Source organism: Mirounga leonina, unplaced genomic scaffold, assembly GCF_011800145.1.
Source record: "Mirounga leonina isolate KUSES-001 unplaced genomic scaffold, KU_Mleo_1.0 Mir_114, whole genome shotgun sequence".
Lineage (NCBI taxonomy): Eukaryota > Metazoa > Chordata > Mammalia > Carnivora > Phocidae > Mirounga > Mirounga leonina.
In genome coordinates this window covers 25,308,701-25,332,901 of record NW_023270265.1, presented here as the reverse complement: position 1 = coordinate 25,332,901, position 24,201 = coordinate 25,308,701, and the positions used below count along the sequence as shown (strand labels likewise).

At 36.3% G+C, this 24,201-nt stretch overlaps 1 protein-coding gene across 3 annotated transcripts in view; it reads left to right on the top strand.

Annotated features, from left to right (window-relative positions):
- The window catches only part of HPSE2 (heparanase 2 (inactive)), a 654,573-nt gene that overhangs the window by 44,373 nt on the left and 585,999 nt on the right, over positions 1–24,201 (top strand). For 2 of the 3 annotated variants that reach the window (XM_035026820.1, XM_035026811.1), the window contains exon 3: positions 22,378–22,539. The exons of the other annotated variant lie outside the window; for it this stretch is intronic. In XM_035026820.1, coding sequence (XP_034882711.1) covers positions 22,378–22,539 — 162 coding nt within the window. The remainder of the gene's footprint in view (positions 1–22,377; positions 22,540–24,201) is intronic. 3 annotated transcript variants of the gene reach the window in all.

Sequence of the window (24,201 nt, the reverse complement as noted above, 5' to 3'; positions counted from 1 at the left end):
GTCTGAAATTCTCCTTTTTGATGGGGTCTTTGCCTGGTTTGGGGATTAAGGTAATGCTGGCCTCATAGAATGAGTTTGGAAGTTTTCCTTCTGTTTCTATTTTTTGAAACAGCTTCAGTAGAATAGGTATTATTTCTTCTTTGAATGTTTGGTAGAATTCCCCTGGGAATCCATCAGGCCCCAGACTCTTGTTTTTTGGGAGGTTTTTGATCACTGCTTCAATCTCGTTACTGGTTATTGGCCTATTCAGGTTGTCAATTTCTTCCTGTTTCAGTCTTGGCAGCTTATAGGTTTCCAGGAAGGCCTCCATTTCATCCAGATTGCTCAGTTTATTGGCATATAGTTGTTGATAATAATTTCTAATAATTGTTTCTATTTCCTTGGTGTTAGTTGTGATCTCTCCCCTCTCATTCATAATTTTATTAATTTGGATCCTTTCTCTTTTCGTTTGGATAAGTCTGGCCAGTGGTTTATCGATCTTATTAATTCTTTCAAAGAACCAACATCTAGTTTCGTTGATCTGATCTACTGTGTTTCTGGTTTCTAATTCATTGATTTCTGCTCTAATTTTAATTATTTCTCTTCTAATGCGTGGCTTAGGCATCGTTTCTTGCTTTTTCTCTAGTTCTTTAAGGTATAGAGTTAGTTGGTGAATTCGGGATTTTTCCATTTTTGACTGAGGCTTGGATGGCTATGTATTTCCCCCTTAGGACTGCCTTTTCAGTATCCCATAGGTTTTGGACCAATGTGTTTTCGTTCTCATTGATTTCCATGAATTGTTTAAGCTCTTCTTTGATTTCCTGGTTGACCCAAACATTCTTGAGCAGAGTGGTCTTTAGCTTTCAAGTGTTTGAATTTCTGCCAAATTTTTTCTTGTGATTGAGTTCCAGTTTTAGAGCACTGTGGTCTGAGAATATGCAGGGAATAATCTCAATCTTTTGGTATTGGTTGAGACCTGATTTGTGACCCAGTATGTGGTCTATTCTGGGGAAAGTTCCATGTGTGCTTGAGAAGAATGAGTATTGTGTTGTTTTAGGGTGGAATGTTCTGTAAATGTCTATGAGGTCCATCTGGTCCAATGTATCATTCAAAGCTCTTGTTTCCTTGTTGATTTTCTGCTTAGATGATCTGTCCATTGCTGAGAGTGGAGTATTGAGGTCTCCTACAATTAACGTATTGTTATCAATGTGACTCTTTATTTTGGTTAACAGTTTGGCTTATGTAGATGGCTGCTCCCATGTTGGGGGCATAGAGATTTACAATTGTTAGATCTTCTTGTTGGATAGACCCTTTAAGAATGATATAGTGTCCTCCTGTGTCTCTAATTACAGACTTTAGTTTAAAATCTAATTTGTCTCATATAAGAATTGCTACCCCAGCTTTCTTTTGAGGTCCGCTGGCATGGAGGATGGATCTCCATCCCTTCACTTTCAGTCTGGATGTATCTTTAGGTTCAAAATGAGTCTCTTGTAGACAGCATATGGATGGGTCCTGTCTTTGTATCCAATCTGCAACCCTGTGCCGTTTTATGGGAGCATTTAGGCCATTCACGTTGAGAGTAATTATTGAAAGATATGAATTAATTGTCATCGTGTTGCCTATGAAGACGTTGTTTTTATCGATTGTCCCTGTAAATTTCTTTGTATATCACTCTTGGGGTCTTTCTCCTTTTATAGAACCCCCCCCTTAATATTTCTTGCAGGGCCGGCTTAGTGGTCACATATTCTTTCAGTTTCTGCTGGTCGTGGAAGCTCTGCATCTCTCCATCCATTCTAAATGAAAGCCTTGCCGGATCAAGTATTCTTGGCTGCATGTTCTTCTCATTTAGTACCCTGAATATGTCTTGCCAGGCCTTTCTGGCTTGCCAGGTCTCTGTGGATAGGTCTGACGTTATTCTGATGTTCCTCCCTCTGTACGTAAGGAATCTCTTCCTCCTAACTGCCCCTAAGATGGTTTCCTTGGTTCTAAGATTTGCAAGTTTTACTATTACATGCCGGGGTGTTGGCCCATTTTCCTTGATCTTAGGAGGGGTCCTCTCTGCCTCTAGGACACAAATGTTTGTTTCATTCCCCAGATTAGGGAAGTTCTCAGCTACGATTTGCTCAAATACATCTTCTAGTCCTCTCTCTCTCTCCACTCCCTCCAGGATTCCAATTATTCTGACATTGGAACGCTTCATGGTGTCACTTATTTCTCTGATTCTATTTTCATGGATTCTGAGTTGTTTTTCCCTGGCCTCCTCTTTTCCCTTTTTATCTATTATATTGTCTTCCAGGTTGCTTATTTGCTCTTCTGCCTCAGTTATCCTAGCTGTTAGATTATCTAGATTGGATCTCGATATCTGGATTGGATCTCATTGATAGCATTTTTAAGTTCTGCCAATTCACCTTTTATTTCTGCCCTTAGAGATTCTATGTTGCCATTAATTGATTTCTCCATTCTAGCCTTGTCTTCACAATTGCGAGCCTGAATTCCATCTCCGACATCTTGGTTATATCTGCATCCATTTGTAAATCTGCAGCATAAGTCATAATCTCTGAGTCTTTTCTATTTTGGGGGCTCCTCCTCCTAGTCTTTCTGTTGATGGGTGTTTGAGCGAATGTATAGAGTCCAAATTATTGACCAGAACCCAAGCAAGATGCACCTGTTTTCTAGGGACCTTAGGGTTGCTGGCCTCTGTTTTCCCAGCTGTCTTCTGCGGGAGGGGCCTGCCCCGCTGTTACTCAGGCAACCCTGTTCGGGCGGAGTTGCCCTGCACCCCTGTGGCGGGGGATGGGCTCAGCGGGAATCAGTGTTTGGGGCTTTTGTTCTCTGGCGGCTTTCCCTGGCGGCTTTCTGCATCTCTTCCGCGAGTCAGAGCACAAGAGACCGTTTCCAACCCTTTGCCTCAGAGCAGAGAGACCGCAGTCTGTTCTTCAGTGAGCTCTCCAGGCCACACCGTCTCCATTTCTGTCCATGCTGCTATAAACTGCAGCGTCCTGGGTTGTGTGCCCCTCCGCAGAGCTCCCAGTCCTGCCTCCAGGTCGGGGCACGTCTCTGCCCTCTGTGCTTCTAAAACCGCCAGCTGCTCCCAGTTGGCGCAGGCGCGACCCCGCTGATCCCTGTGTCCGTCCTGGGGACTGCAGTTCGCAGGCGGGACTGCGCGTCTCCTGGTTTCCACCCCAGGGGTTGCCCTAAAGTCCTTTCCCTGCTGCTACCGGTCTGCAAGTCTGTGTCCCATCCGCAGCACGCGAAGCTTTCGCTCACCGGCAGTGTAGGATCCCCAGGGCCAGACACCCTCCTGCTGCCGTTTATCCTCTGATATCTGCCCATGGAATCACGGCTCCCTGCTTCGGACCTCAAAACCAACCGCCTGCGATATTCTCTTTGTAGAGATCCAGATCTTCTTACAGCTCAGGTTGGTTTCGTGGGTATTCAGAGTGGTCTGGTAGATATCCAGCTCAATTCCGGGGACCAGTTGAAATAGGGTCCCCTACTCCTCCGCCATCTTTCCCCTAATCTGGTTTAGGGTTTTACGGACAAAGCAGGAGAGGTTCCCGTCTTGAGGGTTGCTTCCCACTCCTGGTTAAGGAGGCAGGCCATCCAAGTGCTGGTCTTCGTCTTTTCCTTCTTTCCCCTTTCTCCCGATTCCTGCTTTACTAGTGTTTTCCTCAATAAGTCCCTAAAACATGATGTGTTTTATGCTGGTAAGAGGAACGTGTTGCCCGAAGCTTTGATGGGAAGTGCTGAATGGAAATGTAGTGAGAATAGCAGCCCTCCGAGTCAGAAGAGGGGGGTTGGAGACACAGTGGAAAGCCACTTTTGAAAGCTATGTCAACTCTTTTAGGCCATTAAGGCAACAATTTCCCAAATTAAATGGTTAGGAATTTTTTTAACCATTCCCTATAACCTGAAAAGGAGTATCCCCTAAGAATCTAAATCCATTATTATGCTTAATGGTGAAATGTTAGAAGCATTCCTTTTAAAATCAGGATGAAGCCAACAATGCCCACAGGTCACCTTTGTACCGGAGGTTCCAGCTGGCACAATAATGTCAAGAACTGTGTGAAGGTCTGTGGTTTTAGCCTACTTGCAAGCTAAGAAGGTAGCCTGCCAGAGTTTCATGGATGCTGGCAGAAGATATGAAATTCCTGCATCAGATTCAAAGGAGTTTATTTTTTTGCAGCAATAGCAGTGGACAGAATATCAGCAAATTTTTTGCACTGTTTCCCTGAGTCTCAATTCCCAAAAGACAACCAGAAGAATGCTAGGTGAAACTTGCACTTGCAGTGGGTTGTATAACAAGAGGGGAATCTTGAGATTAGGGAACCTGAATCTTTTATGATGAGAAGTAAACAGGCTTCCCTTTCTTCTGGAAAGAGATGCTATATTTATTATATTGGACACTAAGCATGCCCGCCCTTTGCTTTGGAGGGAGGCACTATTTTTGTCTTCTAAGACTGTTCAGTATACAAACATCTTTGAAAAGATAATCTGGAACAAAGGCAGCCAGTGTCTCTGATTGTAAGATGAGCATAAATGCAAGAAACCAGTTTCTTCCAATATATAAGAAGAGTAAATTAAAAAAAGTTTTGGTAACTTTGTATGGTGACAGGTGGTAACTAGACTTACTGTGTTGATCATTTTGCAATGTACACAAATCTTGAATCATGATGGTGTATACTGAAACTAATATAATGTATGTCAATTATACTTCAACAAAATAGTAAATAAATAAAATATATAAGAATTAAGAAGGAAGAGACAAATTTGTTTTTATTAGCAGATATATGATTATTTACATATTGAATTCATGAACATCTAGTCACAAATGGTTACAAAATAATAAGAGTTTGCCAAGATTGCTGGGTTCAAGATCTGTATAGCAAAACAAGTTATGTTTTTATAAACTAGGGACAAAAATTTAGAACATATTATAAAATTGATATCATTTATAAAATTAGCAAAAACCATAGAACCTTTGAATAAATCTAAGATATTGCACCACATTTTAATAAAGGACGTTGTAAAACTTTATTGAAAAACATAAGGGGCACCTGGGTGGCTCAGATGGTTGAGCATCTGCCTTCGGCTCAGGTCATGATCCCAGGGTCCTGGGATTGAGCCCTGCATCGGGCTCCCTGCTCAGCGGGGGGCCTGCTTCTCCCCTTCCCTCTGCTTCTCCCCCTGCTCATATTCTCTCTCTCTCTCTGTATCTCTGTATCTCAAATGAATAATAAAAAAAAAAAAAAACTTAAAAAAGAAAAACATAAAAGAAGACTTCATGGAGATGTATAATGTCATGGTTAAGAAGACTAAATATCAGGCGCCTGGGTGGCTCAGCCGGTTAAGTGACTGCCTTCGGCTCAGGTCATGATCCTGGGGTCCTGGGATCGAGTCCTGCATCAGGCTCCCTGCTCTGCGGGGAGCCTGCTTCTCCCTCTCCCACTACCCCTGCTTGTGTTCCCTCTCTCACTGTGTCTCTCTCTGTCAAATAAATAAATAAAATCTTAAAAAAAAAAAAGACTATCTTGAAATTTTCTCCAAATTAATTTATAAATTCAGTGCATTTCAAATTGTTATAAGCTGTGTGTGTGTGTGTATGTTTGTGTCTAACTTACTTAACAGGTTGGTCATCTCCATAGATGCAGAGAAAGCATTTGAAAAAATTTAACATCCATTCATGATAAAAGCTCTTGGCAAACTAGGAAGAGTAAGGAACTTCCCTAACCACATAAAAAGAATCTATAAAAATGCTATAGTAACATTATTCTAAATGATGAAAAACTGAATACTAGCTATCTAAGATTGAGAAGGCAGGATGTTCACTCTCACCACTCTTACTCCACATCATTCTTGAAGTCCTAGCCAGTGTAATAAAGCAAGAAAAAGAAATGAAAGGCATACTGATTAGAAAGGTAGGCTTGGGGCGCCTGGGTGGCTCAGATGGTTGGGCGTCTGCCTTCAGCTCCAGTCATAATCCCAGGGTCCGGGGATCAAGTCCCGCATCAGGCTCCCTGCTAGGCGGGGAGCCTACTTCTCCCTCTGCCTCTGCCTCTCTCTCTCTCTCTGACTCTCATGAGTAAATAAATAAAACATTTAAAAAAAAAATTAAGGTAGGCTTAAAACTGTATCTATTTTCTGATAACATGATAATATACATTTAAAAATTCCAAAGGCTGTAGAAAACTTTCTAGAACTAATGATGAGTTTACCAAGGCTTCAGGATACCATGTTAATATACAAAAGTGAATTGTATTTCTATATGTGCACTTACAATGAACATTGGAATTGGAAATTTACAGAAAGTGGTACAAAATTATAAATTTATAATAGCACCAAAAATTATAAGTATAACAAAATGTATGCACAATGTTTATGCTGAAAACTACAGAACAATAGTGAAAGAAGTCAAATAAATGAAGAGAGAGCTATGTAATGTAAGTTTATGGACTAGAAGACTCAATATTGTTAAGACATCAATTCTCCCTAATATGTGATGTGTATAGATTCAATTCAATCCTAATCAGAATCAGGAAACTTTTCTATAGATGTGTGTCTATTTTCTATAGATGTGTAAGTTTATTAAAACATGTGAATATGTGTGTACACACACACACAGGAACTAGAATAGGCAAAACAATTCTGAAGAAGAGGAACAAAGTTGGAAGGCTCACATTGCCTGATTTCAATAATTACTATAAAGCTGCAGTAATCAAGAGAGTATGGTATTGGTAAAGGAAAAACACATAGATCAGTGGAACAGAATAGGGAGCTTAGAAATAGATGCACACAAATATGTCAACTGATTTTTGACAAAGGTGCAAGGGCAATTTAATGAACAATGGAAGTCTTTTCAAAAAATGGTGCCAGAATGATTGGAAGTTCCTATGTGAAAAGATGAACCTTGATACATATTTCACACTCTACAAAAATTAACTCAAAATTGATCATACTTACCTAAATATAAGCCATAGAACTTATAAAATTTCTAGAAGAAAACATAGGAGAAATCTGTATGACCTTATAATTGGCAAAAAGTTTTTAGATATAATATCAAAAGTATGATCCATAAAAGAAAACAAATTGATAAATTTGACTTATCAAAATTGGTATCTTTTGCTTGGTGGATGAAAGACCCTATAAAGAGAATGAAAAAGTGAAGCCATAGACTGGGAGCAAAATTTTAAAATTTCAAATCTGATAAAGGATTTGTATATAGAACTTACAAAAAATCTGAAAAATAAAAAAAATTAGAAACTGAATTTAAAAATGGGCAAAAGAAATGAACAGACACTTTATCAAAGAAGAAATTTGGATGGAAAATAAGTATATGAAAATATGTTCAATATCATTGTCATAGGGGAATGAAAATTAAAACCACAATGAGATGCCAATACAAATCAATTAGAAGAATATCTAACAGACAGACAAAACTGACAATACCAAGTGCTGATGAATGTGTAGAGCAGCTAGAACTCTCATTCATTGCTGGTGAGAATGCATATTTGTACAACCACTCTGGAAAAGAGTTTGGCTATCTCTTATTAAGCCAAACATAACACTTACCATATGACCCTACAGTCTTGCTACTGGAAATTTACTCAAGTCAATTGAAAATTTATGTTCACAGAAAAACTTGAATATGAATGTTTATAGAAGCCTTATTCAAAAAACTGGAATGACCCAGATTTCCTTCAGTGGGTGAATGGGTAAACAAATGATGGTGCATCTATCCAATAGAATAATATTCAGCAATAAAAAGGAATGAACTATTGATGCACAACAGCATGAATGAATCCTAAATACATTTTGCTAAGTGAATGAAGCAATATTACAAAGGCTACATGTTGCATGATTCCACTGATATGACATTGTGAAAAGACAAAGTTATAGGGACAGAAACCCTAAACCAAAAACAACAGATCATTGTTTGCCAGGGTGAGAATGGAGTGAGAGATTGATAAGGAATGGGTAGCATGGAGGGCATTTCTTGGGTGATCAAACTGTTTTGTATACAAATGTGCTAGTGGATACTCAATTCTATGCCGTTGTCAAAACTCATAGAACCTGTCACACCATAAAATGAATTCTACTGTTTTCAAATTTAAAAAAATCAACCAGGATGTTGGGGAAACAATGATCGAATGTAGATTTACAAATGAATCTAACTGTATTACAATGAATGAGAACCACACTGAAGGCTTAGAGAAGAAAAGAGATGACATAAGTAGCTTTATTTTGACTGAGTTCTGGAAGGCTAATGAAAAAAGAACTGAAAAACAAAAACCACTGTACTTGATAAATTTGTTTCTCATAGGGGTATGGATTAGCAATTCTGAAACTGCATATATACTACTGTTGAACAAATAAGTAAATATAGTTTAGGAAGAGCAGGTTTCTTACTGTCAGAGAAAGAAATTACAAATAAGTAAATGAGAATGCTAGAATAAACCCTTTGGTACTGGATTGGAATTGGAGACATCAATATGAATGTGTTTTTTTCCCCCTTTTAAATAGGTAGATAGATACAGTAAATATAGATACATCTATATACATCAGTTAGTATATACATACCCATTTCCTAGCTCTATCTACTGAGAGGGTCTAGAAGTAGTGACACCCCAGTAACAATGAGCACATGTGCTCAGATCTTGGCTTTTAAATATCATTCTCAAACAAAAGGAACCAGGGCTCCTTGGCAAAGTATATGATTCCACGATTGGGGCAAGGAAAATACAAGATGTTTCTGGAATATTTGTGGTGTTAGAAAATAAGGAAGTTCTTAAAAAAGATGGGAGTATGTCAGAAGGACACAAAAGCTGACCTGGAAGAGCTCCAAATAGCTAACGCTGGAACAATTTGTGCAACAAAATAGATAAATATGATGACTTAAAGAGTAAAATAAATACTTGTTAAGTCTATACTAATATAAACAGTGGTTGAATAAATAAGTAAGTGGAGAAGGGCCACTTAATTTCTTACAGAATTAATAAATGTGGAAGGAATGAGAAAAATAGAAAATCACCATTGGAATACCAGAGGAGTAGTTGCTGTAGGCAAGATCCACTCATGAACGCTAAAATTAGTGGGTAAAAGTTTACAGGAAAGCACAGTATTGCATAGCTTCAAAGTTTCTCCTACAAAATATTCATTAATTACAAAGACAAAATAGTAACTTAATGGTGAAGAAACCTGTCAGACCACCTTAACCAAGTGATCAAGGTTAACATCATCATTAGTAAGACCTAAGAATACCTCTCTGGTGGTGTCCTTGCCCCAAATCCATAATTTATTCCAACTATGAAAAACTTCAGCCAACACAAACTGAAGGACAGTTTATTTGAACCTGATGAGTACTTCTTCTTTATGAAGATTTCATGATTTAATCATGATTTATTTTAATTATCTTGATTTATTTCATGATTAAATCATGAAAGACAAGGAAAGACAGGAACTGTTACATTTCAGAGGATATTAAGGAGACTTGGAAATCAATGCAATATGGGATCTTAAATCAGGTTCTGGAATTCAAAAGGATACTAATAAACTGGTGAGATATAATAAAGTCTGTAGTTTAGTTAATCATATTTATAGCAGTGTTGGTTTCTTAGTTTTGATAATTGTCCCTTGGTTGTGAAAATGTAAACTAATACTGTATTTTTTATTATGTAAGAAAAGCATATTTACAAACACATACATACATACATACAGCTATGTAAGTGTATTACTTGCAGGATTTAGGATGGTGGTTATCTCTGTGAAGGTGGAGAGAGGAAGGAGAATGTTATTGCAGACAAGTAAGCAGAGGGCTTCAAGTGTTTCTGAGCTATTTTCTTTAAACTGATCTGAAGCAAATATGATAAAATGTCATGCAAGGATAGAGCTGAGTGAGGGTACATGGGTGCGGGTGGGTATTTTTTGTACATTTCTCTGTTCCAAACATTTTATAATTAAAACAAAGTAACAATGAAGGGTTTTTTTTTGAGGTGGGGATGGGCAGAGGCAGAGGGAGAGAATCCTATGCTGGGTGTAGAGGCTGACACGGGGCTCCATCTCACTACCTTGAAATCATGACCTGAGCTGAAATCAAGCGCTGGACACTTAACCAACTGAGTCACCCAGATACCCCAAGAAGGATTTTTTTTCTAAAACTGATATGCAGAATGCCTTGGAGATCATGAGTCTGGATTTGTGGATGCTGGCTCGCACTGTTTTAGTTTCCTGATATGAAGTACGTAGTATTAATTGGAATTGAAAAGAAGGGGATAACTCTAAGAGACATTTTGAAACCAAAGTGGATTAATTTGGTGACTTGAAGGTACAGGAAGAGAGAAAGAGGAATAAAAGACGAAATCAGAGACGAGAAGATTGGGAAAATAGCTGGTGGACTAAATCAGGGAAATTAAAGGACTAGCTGATTAGAAGGAAAAGAGCATAGGCCAGGAGTATTTTGACTTGGGGTTATAGGCTCTCGGCACAAAGGCTCTTCTAGCATCTGTGAACCTCTTTCAAGGGTTTGCAAAATAGAGTCTTTCTTTTCCTGCTGCTGTTCTAGTGGCTGCATTGAAACAAGGAGGGAAGGCAGTGGCTCTAACCTCATCCTTGGTCAGTTTGTGTGAGAAGAGCCACAGTATTCTCTCTCAAGCTTGCACAGCTTATTCTTCAGGGTCTGGAAGTGTAGTAGCAGCATACACCATTCTATTCAAGTTGTGTGTTTAATTTCATATAATCTACAGAGAAGACTGAATATGGACTGTAACAATGGCATTGCAGCACCGAGGTTCTAAGGTGATTCTTGTTTTATTTTTGAAAAGCCCTATATTTCTGGTCATTTTTATTACTTTAAAAAATTTCTAATGGTGGTAAAATATACATAATGAAATTTACCATCCTAACCATATTTAAGTTCATGATAAATGGTTTTAAGTACATTCACATTGTTGTGTAGCTTTCTCTATCATCCATCTTCAGAACGTTTTTCTTCTTGTAAAACTGAAATTTTGTACCCATTAAACAATTCCTTTTTTCTCCACCTCCCAGCCCTTGGCAATCACCATTCTACTTTCTGTGTCTATAAATTTGACCACCCAAGGTACCTCATACAAATGGAATTATTCAATATTTCTCTTTTTATGACTGGCTTCTTTGATTTATCCTTAAGGTCACCAATGTTGTAGCATATGTCAGAATTTCCTTCCTTTTAAGGCTGAACAATATTGCATTATATGTGTATACCACATTTCATTTATCTGTCAAAGGACTCTTGGGCTGCTTTTTACCTTTTGGCTATTATGAATAATACTGCTAGGAACATGGGTGTATTATTTTTGTTACTTTTTATTGGCCTTTTTGAGCTATACTTTGCATATGATAAAGTTCACCCATTATAAGTATATTGTTATTTCTATGAAATGTAGAGTTGTGCAACCATCATCACAATCCAGTATTAGAACATTCCATGCCTGTTTGCAGTCAGTCCTTGCTCCCACACCAGCCTTAGGAAACCAACATTAGCTTTCTGTCTCTATCAATTTGATTTGCCTTTTCTAGAAATTTTACACAAACTAAATCATACAAAACGTAATCTTTTTGTGTCTTTTTTTTTTTCACTTACTTTATGTTGTTGAGGTTTTCTAGGTCTAGTATTTATCAATAGTTTGTTTCTTTTTATTGCTGATTAGTATTTGACTGTATGTATCTACCACATTTTGTTTATCAGTTTTACCAGTATATGGACATTTGGGTTGTTTCTAGTTTGACTGTTGTGCACAATGCCACTGTAAGTATTCATGTACAGGTCTTTGTGTGGAGATATGCTTTTATTTGTTTTGGGTAGATTTCTAAGGGTGGATTTGTTGGGTCATACAGTAAGTTTATGTTTATCTTCTTAAGAAACAGCTAAAGTGTTTTCCAAAGTGGCTGTCCCATTTTATATTCGCACCAACAATGTATGAGGGCTTCTGTTGCTTTATATACTTAACACGTGGTATTGTCAGTCTTTCAGATTATAGCCCTTCTAGGGGTAGCGTCTCACTGTGATTTTAGTTTGCATTTCCTAATGACTAATGAATGATTTGAGCATCTTTTCATGTGCTTATTAGCCATTTGTAGATCTTTGGTGAAATGTCTGTTCAGATATTTTGCCCATGTTTAAAATTGGGTGGTTAGTCTTTTTATTAAGTTGTAAACATTTCCTTTATATATTTTATGATATATGTGATTTTCAAATATTTTCTTTCAGTCTGTGTCTTAGCTTTTTATTTTCTTAATGATATTTTAGAAAGCGAAATCTTTTACTTTTGGTAAAGTTCAGTTCATTATTTTTTTTCCACTGTGAATTGTACTATTGGTGTTATAACTAAGAAATCTTTACCTAACCTAAGGAAACAAAGCCATTCTCCTATATATTCTAGAAAATTTATAGCTTTAGTTCTTCTATTTAGGTCTATGATCCATTTTGAGTTAATTTTTTTTATGTGTGTATGATGTGAGGTAAAGGTCTAAGTTCTTTTTAAACTCTATTTTGAAATAATTTTAGACTCCTAAAAATTTGCAAAAATAGTAGAGAAAGTTAAACTATAGACCTTCTTTGTATTTTATCAGTTTTTAAGTGTATTTATTTCTTCTCTGTGTGTGTAATTCTATGAAATTTTTCTACATATATGAATTTGTGTAACCAATATAACAATCAGAATACAGAACTGTTGTACCATCCAGAAGTGACAACCTCATGCTACTTGTTTGTAATCTGTTCCCTATCACTATAATTTTGTCTTTTTGAAAATGTTGCATAAATGGAATCATACAGTATATAACAATTTGAGGTTACCTTTCCTCCCTGATTTTTGGTAATTTGTGTCTTCTTTGCCATTATCTCAAAAATTTTCAATTTTGTTGATCATTTCAAAGGAACAATATTTTGTTTAATTGATTTTCTCTGTTGTTCCTGTTTTTTTTTTATTTCAGAATAGAAATAAAGTGTCTGTTTTCTTCTTTCTGCTTGCTTTGTGTTTATTTTTTTCTTATTTTTCAAGTTCTAAGTGGAAACTTAGATGATTGATTTGAGATCTTCTTTTCTAATATATGTGTGTATTGCTATAGTTTTCTAAGTACTATTTAGGCTCTGTTCCATAAATTTTGATATCATGCATTCCCATTTTCATTTAGTTCAAAATATTTTCTAATTTCCCTTCTGATTTCTTTGATCCATAGGTTATTTAGAAGTGTGTTGTTTAGTTTCTTAATATTTGGGGATTTTCTAGAGGTCTTTCTGTTATGGATTCCTAATTTAATTCCAGTATTGTCAGAGGATGTGCTTTGTATGACTTCAATCCTTGAGACTTGGGGCGCCTGGGTGGCTCAGTTGGTTAAGTGGCTGCTTCGGCTCAGTCATGATCCTGGGGTCCTGGGATCAAGCTCCATGTCCAGCTCCTGGCTCAGCAGAGAGCCTGCTTCTCCCTCTCCCTCTGCCTACTTGTGCTCTCTATCTCTCTGTCAAATAAATAAATGAAATCTTTTAAAAAAATTTATGAGACTTATGGCCTAGCATAAGATTATTCTTGTTATGTGTCATGTGTGATTAGAAAAATATGTATATTCTGCTTTTATTTGGTATGTTCTATAAGTGTCAGTAAGGTATATTGGCCTTTAAGTGATTTTCTGTCTAGTTCCATCAAATGTAGAATAGGGTATTGAAATCTTGAACCATACTTGTTAAATTCCCCTTTCAATTTAGTCTCAGATTTTGTTTTATGTATTTTGGAACTCACTTATTAGGTGCATATACATTTATAGTTACTGTATCTTCCTGATATACTGACCCTTTTATCACCATGATCTGTCCCTGTTTGTCTCTAGTAATATTTACTATCTTAAAAACAATTTGTCTTGTACAGCAAAGGAAATCATCAACAAAATGAAAAGGCAGCCTACTGAATGAAAGAAAATATTTGCAAATGTATCTGATAAGGGTTAATATCCAAAATATAGAAAGAACTCTTACAACTCAATAGCAAACAATCTGATTAAAAAGGGGCAGAAGGTCTGGATATTTTACCAAAGAAGGCATCTGGATGACTAATGCGTACATGAAAAGCTGCTAAGTATCACTAATCATCAGGGAAATGCATACCAAAACTACAATGCAATATCTCATTCTCACACCTGTTTGAATGGCTATTATCAAAAAGATAAGAAATAACAAGTGTTGATAAGAATATGGAGAAAAGGGAACCTTTATCCTCTGTTGTTGGGAATGTAAGTTGGTGCAGCTACTACAGAAAGCAGTATAGAGGTTCATCAAAAAATTAAAAATAGAACTACATATGATCCAGCAATTCCACTTCTGGGTATTTATTTGAAGAAAATGAAAACCTTAACTCAAAAGAAAAAAATACATGCTGCAACCCCATGTTCATTGCAGCATTATTTATAATAGCCAAGATATGTAAAGAACCTAAGTGTCCATCAGTGGATGAATGGATAAAAAAATTGTGAAACACACACACACACACACATACAATGTGGAATAAAAAAGAATGAAATTTTGCCATTTCTGATGACATGCATGGATCTTGAGGTCATCATGTTAAGTGAAATATGTCAGACAGAGAAAGACAAATACCATACAATCTCACTTATATGTGAATCTGAAACAAAACAAAACATGCAAACTTACAGAGAACAGATTGGTGGTTGCCAGAGGCAGGAGGTGGGGGTGGGATAAAATGGGTGAGGGGGATCAAAAGTTATAAGCCTCCAATTATAAAATGAATAATTCATGGAGATGTAATGTATAGCATGGTGTCTGTAGTTAATACTGTATTGCATATTTGAAAGTTGTTAGAAGAGTAAATCTTAAAATTTCTCATTACAAGAAAAAAATGTGACTATGTATGGTGATGGATGTTAACTAGACTTATTGTGGTGATCATTTCACAACATACACAAATACTGAATCATGTTGTATACCTGAAACTAATATAATGTTATATATCAATTATACTTAAAAAAAAAAAAAAGCAATTACACAAAGCTTAAGAAAAAAAAAGTTAAGTGGGCTGTCTTTCTTAACACCACTCTTAGGGAGTGTTGGCTAGAAGGACTTACCTATTGTGTTAGGTAGTGTGAAGGAAGGGGAAAAGCAGAGTAGGGCAACCTACAGTCAAAATCAGCAATCTTTGTGAATCTGAGCCATAGATTTTTTTGCTTAAAGGGGATGAGAGAAGAAGCAAGTTTTCATCCTCGCAATACAGAATGGAGAGCAATTATTGATAGGAAAAGGAAAATCTTTTTCTTTCTTCCCCTCTCCAGAAAAAAATGTGATTAAATAACAACATAATGGGTGCCACTCCAAACCCTTGTAAATTTTTTTTGTCACAAATTTAATCCTTTCAGCACCCTTATGGTTATTGTTTGCATAATATATCTTTTTCCAGTCTTTTATTTTCAACCTGTATTTGTCTTTAAATCTAAAATGTGTCTCCTCAACAGCATATATTTGGATCTTGCTTCTTTAAACTCAATAAAACCATCTGTAGCTTTTGATTGGAGTATTTAGTCCATTTACATTTAATACAGCTATTGGTATAGATGGATTTATAAATGTCTGCCATTTTGAAAGTTTCTATATTTCTTATGTTTACTGCCTTCTTTCTGTTAAACCAATTTTCTAGATTTTTAAAAATATATTTTTAGATTATTTAATTGCTTTGTTGATTTTTACACTGTATTATTTTTAGTTATTTTCTTAGTGGTTGCTTCAGGAATTACACTGTGCTTCTTAGTTTATCACAGTCAAATTCAAATTAATACCTAATTTTGATAAATTAAAGCAACTTTGCATCAATACACCTTATTTTCCTATTCCCTCTACAATGTCAATTTTTTATATATTACAGACACTTTACTGACTGAGCCACCCAGGTGTCCCAGAATTTTTTTCTTTCAGCACTTTGAATATGTTGTTCCACAGCTTTCTGGCTTCCATTGTTTCAGATTAGAAGTTAGCCATTAATTGTATTGCTAATTCCCTTTTTGAGATGAGTTTTTTCCTTTCAGTTTTTAAGATTTTCTTTTTATCTTGGGATTTCAAGAGTTGTAGTGATGTTCTAGATGTAGATTTCTTTGTAATGATTCTTTTTGTTGTACTTCTTGGATCTGTGAATTAATAATTTTTGTCAAATTTGGGAATTTTTTGATTATTTTTTGAAATAATTTTCTGTCCTTCTCTCTCCTCTTTGATGGGTTGCTTCATTTTATTCCATAATACTCTGAGGCTTTGCTCATTTTTCCTTGATCTTTTTCTGTTTTTCATGTTAAGTCATTTCTATTCATCTGTCTTCACATACTGATTCTTTCTCTTGCCCTCTCAGTTCTGCTGCTAAGCCCATCTAGTGCATTTTTCATTTCAGTAACTGTACTTTTCAACTGTCGACTATCCATTTGTTCCTCTTTTTAAATTTTTAAAATTTTAAAATTTTATTTTTTTAAAAGATTTTATTTATTTGTCAGAGAGAAAGACAGAGAGAGAGCACAAGCAGGGGGAGAGGCAGGCAGAGGAAGAAGCAGGCTCCCTGCTGAGCAAGCAGTCTGATGTGGGACTTGATCCCAGGATCCTGGGATCATGACCTGAGCCAAAGGCAGCCGCTTAACCAATTGAGCCACTCAGGCGTCCCTGTTCCTCTTTTTTTAAGTAAAAGTTTCTATTTGTTTCATTCCTCTCTTTCTTGAGTCATTATTAGGTTTTTCTTTAATTATTTAAACAGGTTTCTTTTAATTTTTAAAACATATTTATAATCTATTCTTTGTTTTTCTTTTTTAAAGATTATTTATTTGTTTATTTGACAGAGAGGAAGGAGCCTGACATGGGGCTCAATCCCAGACCCTGGGATCATGACCTGAGCCTAAGGCAGTGGCCCAACCAGCTGAGCCGATACAGAGTTAGCTCTAATTGATTGGTTTTTTTTTTTTTTTTGAGTTTGAGTTTAAGTCACACTTCCCTGTTTTTTTTGCATGACATAATTTTTTTTGGAAACTGGACATTTTAGATATATCATAGCCAATCTGTAATTTAGTTTTTTCCCCTGAGAATTGTTCTGCCTTTTAAAAAATAATTTGGACTTAATCTTTTTATCCTACCACTGATATTTCTTCTGTTCTTAAAATTATTATTATTTTTTTTAGGTTGGCGTCCTAGGGTTCACCTCTGAGTCTTAATAGCTTAGTGATCACCCAATGATTGTTCAGTAGCTGTGTTTCAAACAGTTTGAATCCCTGATCCCTAAGGCTTCTGCTTTCTGCTGATGGATTTCTGTGGGGATTGGTAAAAATGTTCAGTTTTATGATAATTTTTAAGTCTGCCTCACCATTTACTTTCCTCCCAACCTCTTGAGTTTGTGTATGGTTTCCCAGTTAACCAGTTTTGTGTGAAGAATCCTAGGCTGAATATCCTCTGCATGTGCACACAGCCTCCCAGTCAGCCAGGGATGCATGGCAAACTTATATAGCTCATTTTTATATCTTTCAAAGTTCTAGGATCTCCCTGTTAAAATTTTTGGCTGGTCCACTAGTCTGTCACTTGCACCAATAAGAACTACAGCTTTAGGCTAATAGAACTGTGGGTTACTAATTGATTAAAGATTGGAGAAAGATGTATCACAGAAAGAAGCAAGAACAAAAATACAAACATGATCATACTCACATGTCCAGAGTCCTGATGGGCAATAACTTGATGTTAGGGTATGACCTTTGGTGCAGGATGATTTCTCCCTTGTTGCTTCCCTCAGGGTATATGTTGGGTCTTTGGCATCCTTGAACTATATCAGAATAAAGACCATAGGGGGAGATGAGAAGATGACATATGGATAGCTTGATATTTGGAACTACTTTGATCACATAGCAATAAAGAATATCAGCAAGAAGGAGAGAGCTAGTAGGAGGAGGATAGAGGTTTAGAGATGATTCACTCCATCAACTTTTCAATTTGGTAGACCAGGAAAAAGCCAAGGCACAAGGTTAAGGATGTTAAGTTTTTAGTCTATAGTTTCATGATTAATTGGTAAGTTAGTTGAAATTCGTACCTAAGTCTCCTGGCTTTGAATCTTTATTTTTTCTATCATGTCTGACAAAGAAAAGTGTAAGTTTTTGTAGAGCCATAAAATTTTTGAGCTAAAAATGAGCTAAAGATATAATAATATCCTCCAGTAACAACTTTCCAATATTAATATAATTATTATTAGCACCCACTGAAACAACCAGCACTTGTTGAATGTCTAATATGTCCCTATCACTGTCTGTATAAGCTCATTACAAATATGCTATTAATATTCTCATTTTAAAAAATTAGGAAAGGAGAGATTTAGTGATTTGTCTAAGAGCTGTCAGAAAGTAAGTGATAGAGCTGGGATCTAAACTTGGGTATGTTTGAATTCAAAGCATCTGCCTTTAATATCTGTTACATTGCCTCATATAATGTTGGTGAAAGTACTTTAACCCTGTACTTGGCAGGCTTTAATGACTATACTGAAATCATTTTATGGTGCCTGTGTCACCTAGTCTCTGCTTGAATATCTCCAGGGATGGGAAACTCACCCCATCTTCAAGTAGCTCCTTTGCTTATACAATCACTTCTATTATTATAGTTCTCTCATGTGGACCGCTTCTGTTGTTAAAGTTCTCTCATATGTCTTTTGGTTACTCCTTTAATGTTTGGCTTTCTGTATTTATACAGAATAAATCAGTTTTCTCTTCTATATGAAGCAAGTCATCTTTAATGTTTTCTTTGCCAGGTTCAACACTGTTTTTTCAGCTATTTTTTAAAAATAAAATTATTTCCCATCTTGGCATTTTCCTTTGGGTGGACTGTAGATGAGAAACTATTAGAGGTGGAAAACATATAATACTACAAGTAGAGTATTATAATAACAAAAATAGTAATAGCTACCCTTTATAGAGTTCTTATTATGTGGCATGCATAGTGCTAAATTTTTTATGACTCTTTACAATAACAGCATGAAGAAATAGGCTTACAGAAGCATTGTTGTCTGTCACTTCTGCAGCTAATAAGTGACCACCAAGCTAGAATTTGAACCAAGGTCTGCTTTAACTCCAACTCTTTACTGTGCTGCCCTTGGCTGGCATGGAGTTCAGGGTGGCTATGTTACCTCCTGTATTCTGGATATTCTGGTTCTATTAATTTAGTCTAAGAATTTTGTTAATCTTTTTGGCAGCAATATTATATTTGGCAGCATATTACTGGCTTACATAAAGCTCGCATTCAACTAAAACCTGTAAAACTTAATAGGATCTTAAATATTTGAGCTTCTGTCTGGTCTGGCCTTAACCTCTTATGTAATTAATTTTCAGTATAAATGCAAGACTTTGTGTTCATGTCTATGTCTTGGGGATTTCAGCCTAAGTTTCTAGGTTGTCAAGATAATTTTGAATTTTGAATCTGTCATCTATATTAACTCTTCTTCCAGATATATATGACCATGTATATCTTTGATAAGTATCCTTTTTTGTTTGTTTATCTAGTCTTTGATGCAATTTTGAACAGATCAGGGGTGAATAAAGAATCTGTATGGCATATCTATTTTTTTCCCCAAACATTGTTGTGGTGTACATTTCTAAAGTCTCAGACGTATGTTTGGCCATGCCCATGGTTTTCTTTTCTTACTATTATTAAGATAATATGGTCACTTCATTTTAAGGTTCTGGTTGGAATGATGTTGAGGCTATCAGTTATAATATTTGCTTTTTCTGCATTCTGAGCAAGACATTTATTACATAGGAAATAGAGAGTTTGGTAGATGTTCTACTTTTGTATTAGACTCCTATTAGAAGATATCTGAATAATTTAAACTCCACTCTCTATAGTATGTTTGGTACAAGTTTTGTAATGTTTTCTGGGCAAGTATCATACATATTTCTTTTCTGGATAGACCATCTATGGTATGCTGCTATAATAGTATAGTTAGGTTTTTCTCTTTAGTCCCTCACTTTTATTATTTACCATACTTTATTGTTAAATTCATGCATTTCTATGTGGGAGTAACTTTTGGAAAGATCACTGGAATGGCTTTGAAAATTTCTGGATTTGGGGACTGACCATGTACTGTGAACTTGAGCAAGTCACTTAAGCTTTGTGGACCTGTTTCCTAATATATACGATAGGGATAGTAATATCATTCTTTATCATTTAGGATTACAATAACAGGTCAGGATTTTGAAAATAAGAAACTAATATCTCACATAACAAGAAATCAAGAGATGGGCAGTCTAGGACAAGTAGGGTAGCTATGGGAGCTCCTTAAAAACATTAGGGACTTAGGATCTTCTGAGCTTTCATTTCACCATCCTTAGTGTGTAGTCCTTTGCCCTCTGGCTTCTTGACTCATTGCCACAAAATTACTTCTTTAACTCTGGGCTTCATGTCTATGTTTTAGATATAAGGAATAGGAAAGGCTAACAGGCTAACGGAAAAAGATCCTGGTTTTCTCTTAGTGAGGTTTTGTCACTAAGGTTAAGTCCTCCTAAGGATGTCTGCCTGCAGCTCATTGGCCAGAATCATGTTATATGGTCGCCCCTTGCTTCAAGGAAAGCTGGGAAATTGTTTATTTTCATGTTTTAGTCTCTATAATAGAGGAGAGCAAAGTAGAAGGGACTGTGTGTAGGGTTTGGGTCAGCTAGTTAACAATATCTGCCACATTCATAGGATTATTGGAAGGATTCAATTATACAGTGTAATAAGTTTTCCTCTCATTCTACTGATGGTCTTAAAAACTAGAGTGTATCTTGAATTAATTTATTCTACTTTTGTATTCAAGCCTCAGAAAATCTATGAGAGTAGTTACTTGAATGTTAAATGAGTTCACTTTATTGCCTACAGTCTAGAAATTGGCATAAAAAGGTTTAGGAATAAATATTGCACTGTTTCCAACCAGCTCCCCTGTTTTCAACCAAGATTAAGAACCATTCCCACATCTGGCTAATCTTTGTGTAACATACATCCTAACCCTCATTGTCATGGGTTTGTATTTATATCTGGGCTTCTCTATGAGGGCTATGTTGATGGGTTTGAAGATTATTTGTCTAGAACAGTGTCCCATCTTTCATGCCACATGCCCTATTTTCTCTTTGAGCATTGCTGAAAGAACCAAATCTTTCCTATTGGTACAATTAACATGGGTATTACTTTTTTCCCTTCCAAAGCCATTGGTGTCAACAGTGGCAGAGCAGTTATTATTATTATTATTATTATTATTATTATTATTATTATTTTTAGCATTTTCTCCTAAAGTCCTTCAATTTGCTGCACAAAACTTGGAAGTTCCTAGAGCTGTCATCCAGATTGCTGTTGATAAACATCATTTGTTTCAATGATAATCAGCTGAATTATATCTTAATTTGTAAAATAAAAAATAACTTTAGGGCATCAAAGCTCCCTGTAATTGGGAAACATTCTAGGAGAGTGTTTGTTTTTGAGGAAGACTATTTTCTGGACGATACTTCTGCTTTGGGTGAAAATCATACTGAAGAATAAAAAGCAGCCTGTCACTAATAGGGAAATAATTGGGAAAGAGGCAGGTCTGTAAAGTGACTCTAGCCCTCCTCTTGCTTTCTTCAGTGACCCACAAAATACTTAGAGATTGAAAGAGTTATTTATGAGTCAGAATGCAGCCAGAGGCACATGAAAGATAGCAGGAGAAATCCTGAGCAGCTAACCCAAAGAATGACAGCCCTAATTTGAGCTCAATGGGCTAGCTGGGAGGTAAATTTGAAAATAGGCCACATATCCTGAATATACATGCAGGAGCTATCACCTGGTCCTACAGCATGAGGTAGAGGAAATAATCATAGTCACCAGTGTTCAGACAAAGTTGTTAAGAGAACTAGAGGGGAGGGAAGTGGGAGGATGGGTTAGCCTGGTGGTGGGTATTGAGGAGGGCACATTCTGCATGGAGCACTGGGTGTTGTGCACAAACAATGAATCATGGAACACTTCATCTAAAACTAATGATGTAATGTATGGGGATTAACATAAGAATAAAATTAAAAAAAAAAAAAGAAAAAAAAGAAAAGGCCCTGGGAAGTGCATAAGTCCTAGAGGTGAGCTGAGAGTAGAATGGAGGAGTGAGAACCTTAAATGAGGTCACAGTGAGTAATAAAATGGAAATTGCCAAAGAATTTGGAAATGACCAGAGAAACTTGCAGAATGTATCATGAAGTTGGAGGTTCTTCAGGTTTATTACTTACGAATCTCTTCATTCTGATGAAATACTGGTAGTTTATAAATTCTGTCATTTTGGGTGAAACAAGACTTCGATGTGTATATGGTTTTTTGTTTTTTTGTTTTGTTTTGTTTTTGCTGCCTGCATTTATTTCTTTTTGTAGACATTGTTCGAAGTGATGTTGCCCTGGATAAACAGAAAGGCTGCAAGATTGCTCAGCACCCTGATGTTATGCTGGAGCTCCAACGGGAGAAGGCAGCTCAGATGCATCTTGTTCTTCTAAAGGAGCAATTCTCTAATACTTACAGTAATCTCATATTAACAGGTAAGGCTATTGGAGTCATCTGGAATCTTAGAGTATTGTAGATTGTTGGCCTCCATTAGTTAACAACTTGATGCCTGGGAGACATTAAAGTGGGCTCTAGATGAGCCCACATCTGTCTGTCTCCATCCACTATATCCCTTTTTAAATTGTGATGACTTTTGTCTTCCTATAAAAAATATTTCTTGTAGTTTACGGATGTATTTTGGCTTGAGGTTATAGGCAACTCAGCATGTGTGTTCTCAAAAGACAGAACCAATGGAAACCTAATGAAGCCTTATAAAAATATGACTTTTTAGATGTGTGCCAGTAGATTTGAAAGAATTACTAAATTTGGTGTCTAAGAAGCAGCTATTTTCCTCTTTCTGTGTATGCCCTTTCTATGAACCCAGTGAACATAAAGATGAAATGTACAAGAGATAATGATCCACAGGCTGAGCTGAGAATGTTCTATTCCTGGTGGAGTTTGAAAATATCTAGAGAATTTGATTTTCTTTTTAAGAGCAAAGAGGCTATGAGACAGCCATACTCCCTTACATCCTTGGTCCAGGAGGGAAGTGAATTTGTGTGAGAGCTCAAAGGAGAAGCAACTTTTTGCAGGGCTGCCTGCAAACTTGGCTGGTAAAGAGCATGTGAGTTGCATGCTTTTGTCAAACTTTGGAGAAGATTCTAATAGCAGACTCTAATGTGAGAACATGGAGGACTTGAGATGGATTAAGAAGAGCTGTTTAAGTTACCTCCATTTTCTTGAGGGCATGCAAGGCTTACCTGCGTATATTGATCTGAATAAAGTTTAACAAATCAAAAGTGTCTGTTTCCCCTTGTTTATGAATATTTAAAAAATAAAGAGATGGAATGTCTGACAGGCTATGAACATCTCACACTTATTTTTGTAAACTCCAAGTTAGGAAAATTTTAACTTTTTTTTACAGGCTTCCTGGCATTTCACCAGGAATTGCTGAGTGGCAACCAAATTGTTTTGCTTTAGAAAAAGCACAGGTCTCTTCCAACTTTTCATCTTGTACCTGGTGGAAAACCCAACAGCATGAGATGAAAGCCAGATTTAAATGTGGCTTTGGTGAGCAGAGAAGAGGATTATGGATTTCATAAGTATAGGCCTTGTTTTTTTGCCCTTTGATAGGTCATTAAGGAGGGAAAACTCAAAAGTGATTTATGGCCAATGCATTATTTCCCTAAGTTGGTTAATGAAACTGTTTAAGTTTAGATGTTTGGCAAGAACATAGATTTTTATCCAAATTTCTTTATTCTGTCTCAAGTGTACAAATGTACGTGTACTTAGTATTTTCTAATTCAGTTATTAGAAATGAAATTTTTTTATTCCATTCTTATTTTAATTTTAGGTCCATATTAAAGCGGTCAGACCCCATGTTCTTTAATGTGGCATAGAAAGGGCTTAAGGTAATTCTAACCCTAAACTGTGGATCCAGAATGTAGCTTGAAGGCATATTATCTTTGAAAACACAAGTGTTCTATTGAGTTCAATGGAATCTTTTCTAATTCTCAGTAACATAATCCCTTTGGATGTTTATTCGCAGTTCAAACTGTTGGAATCAACATTGTCAACTTTTACCCTGACAACTTGCTTACTTTCCACTAAACAAACTTACCCTAGAGAAGAGCCTCTTTCCTGCTCTTACTTCTCCC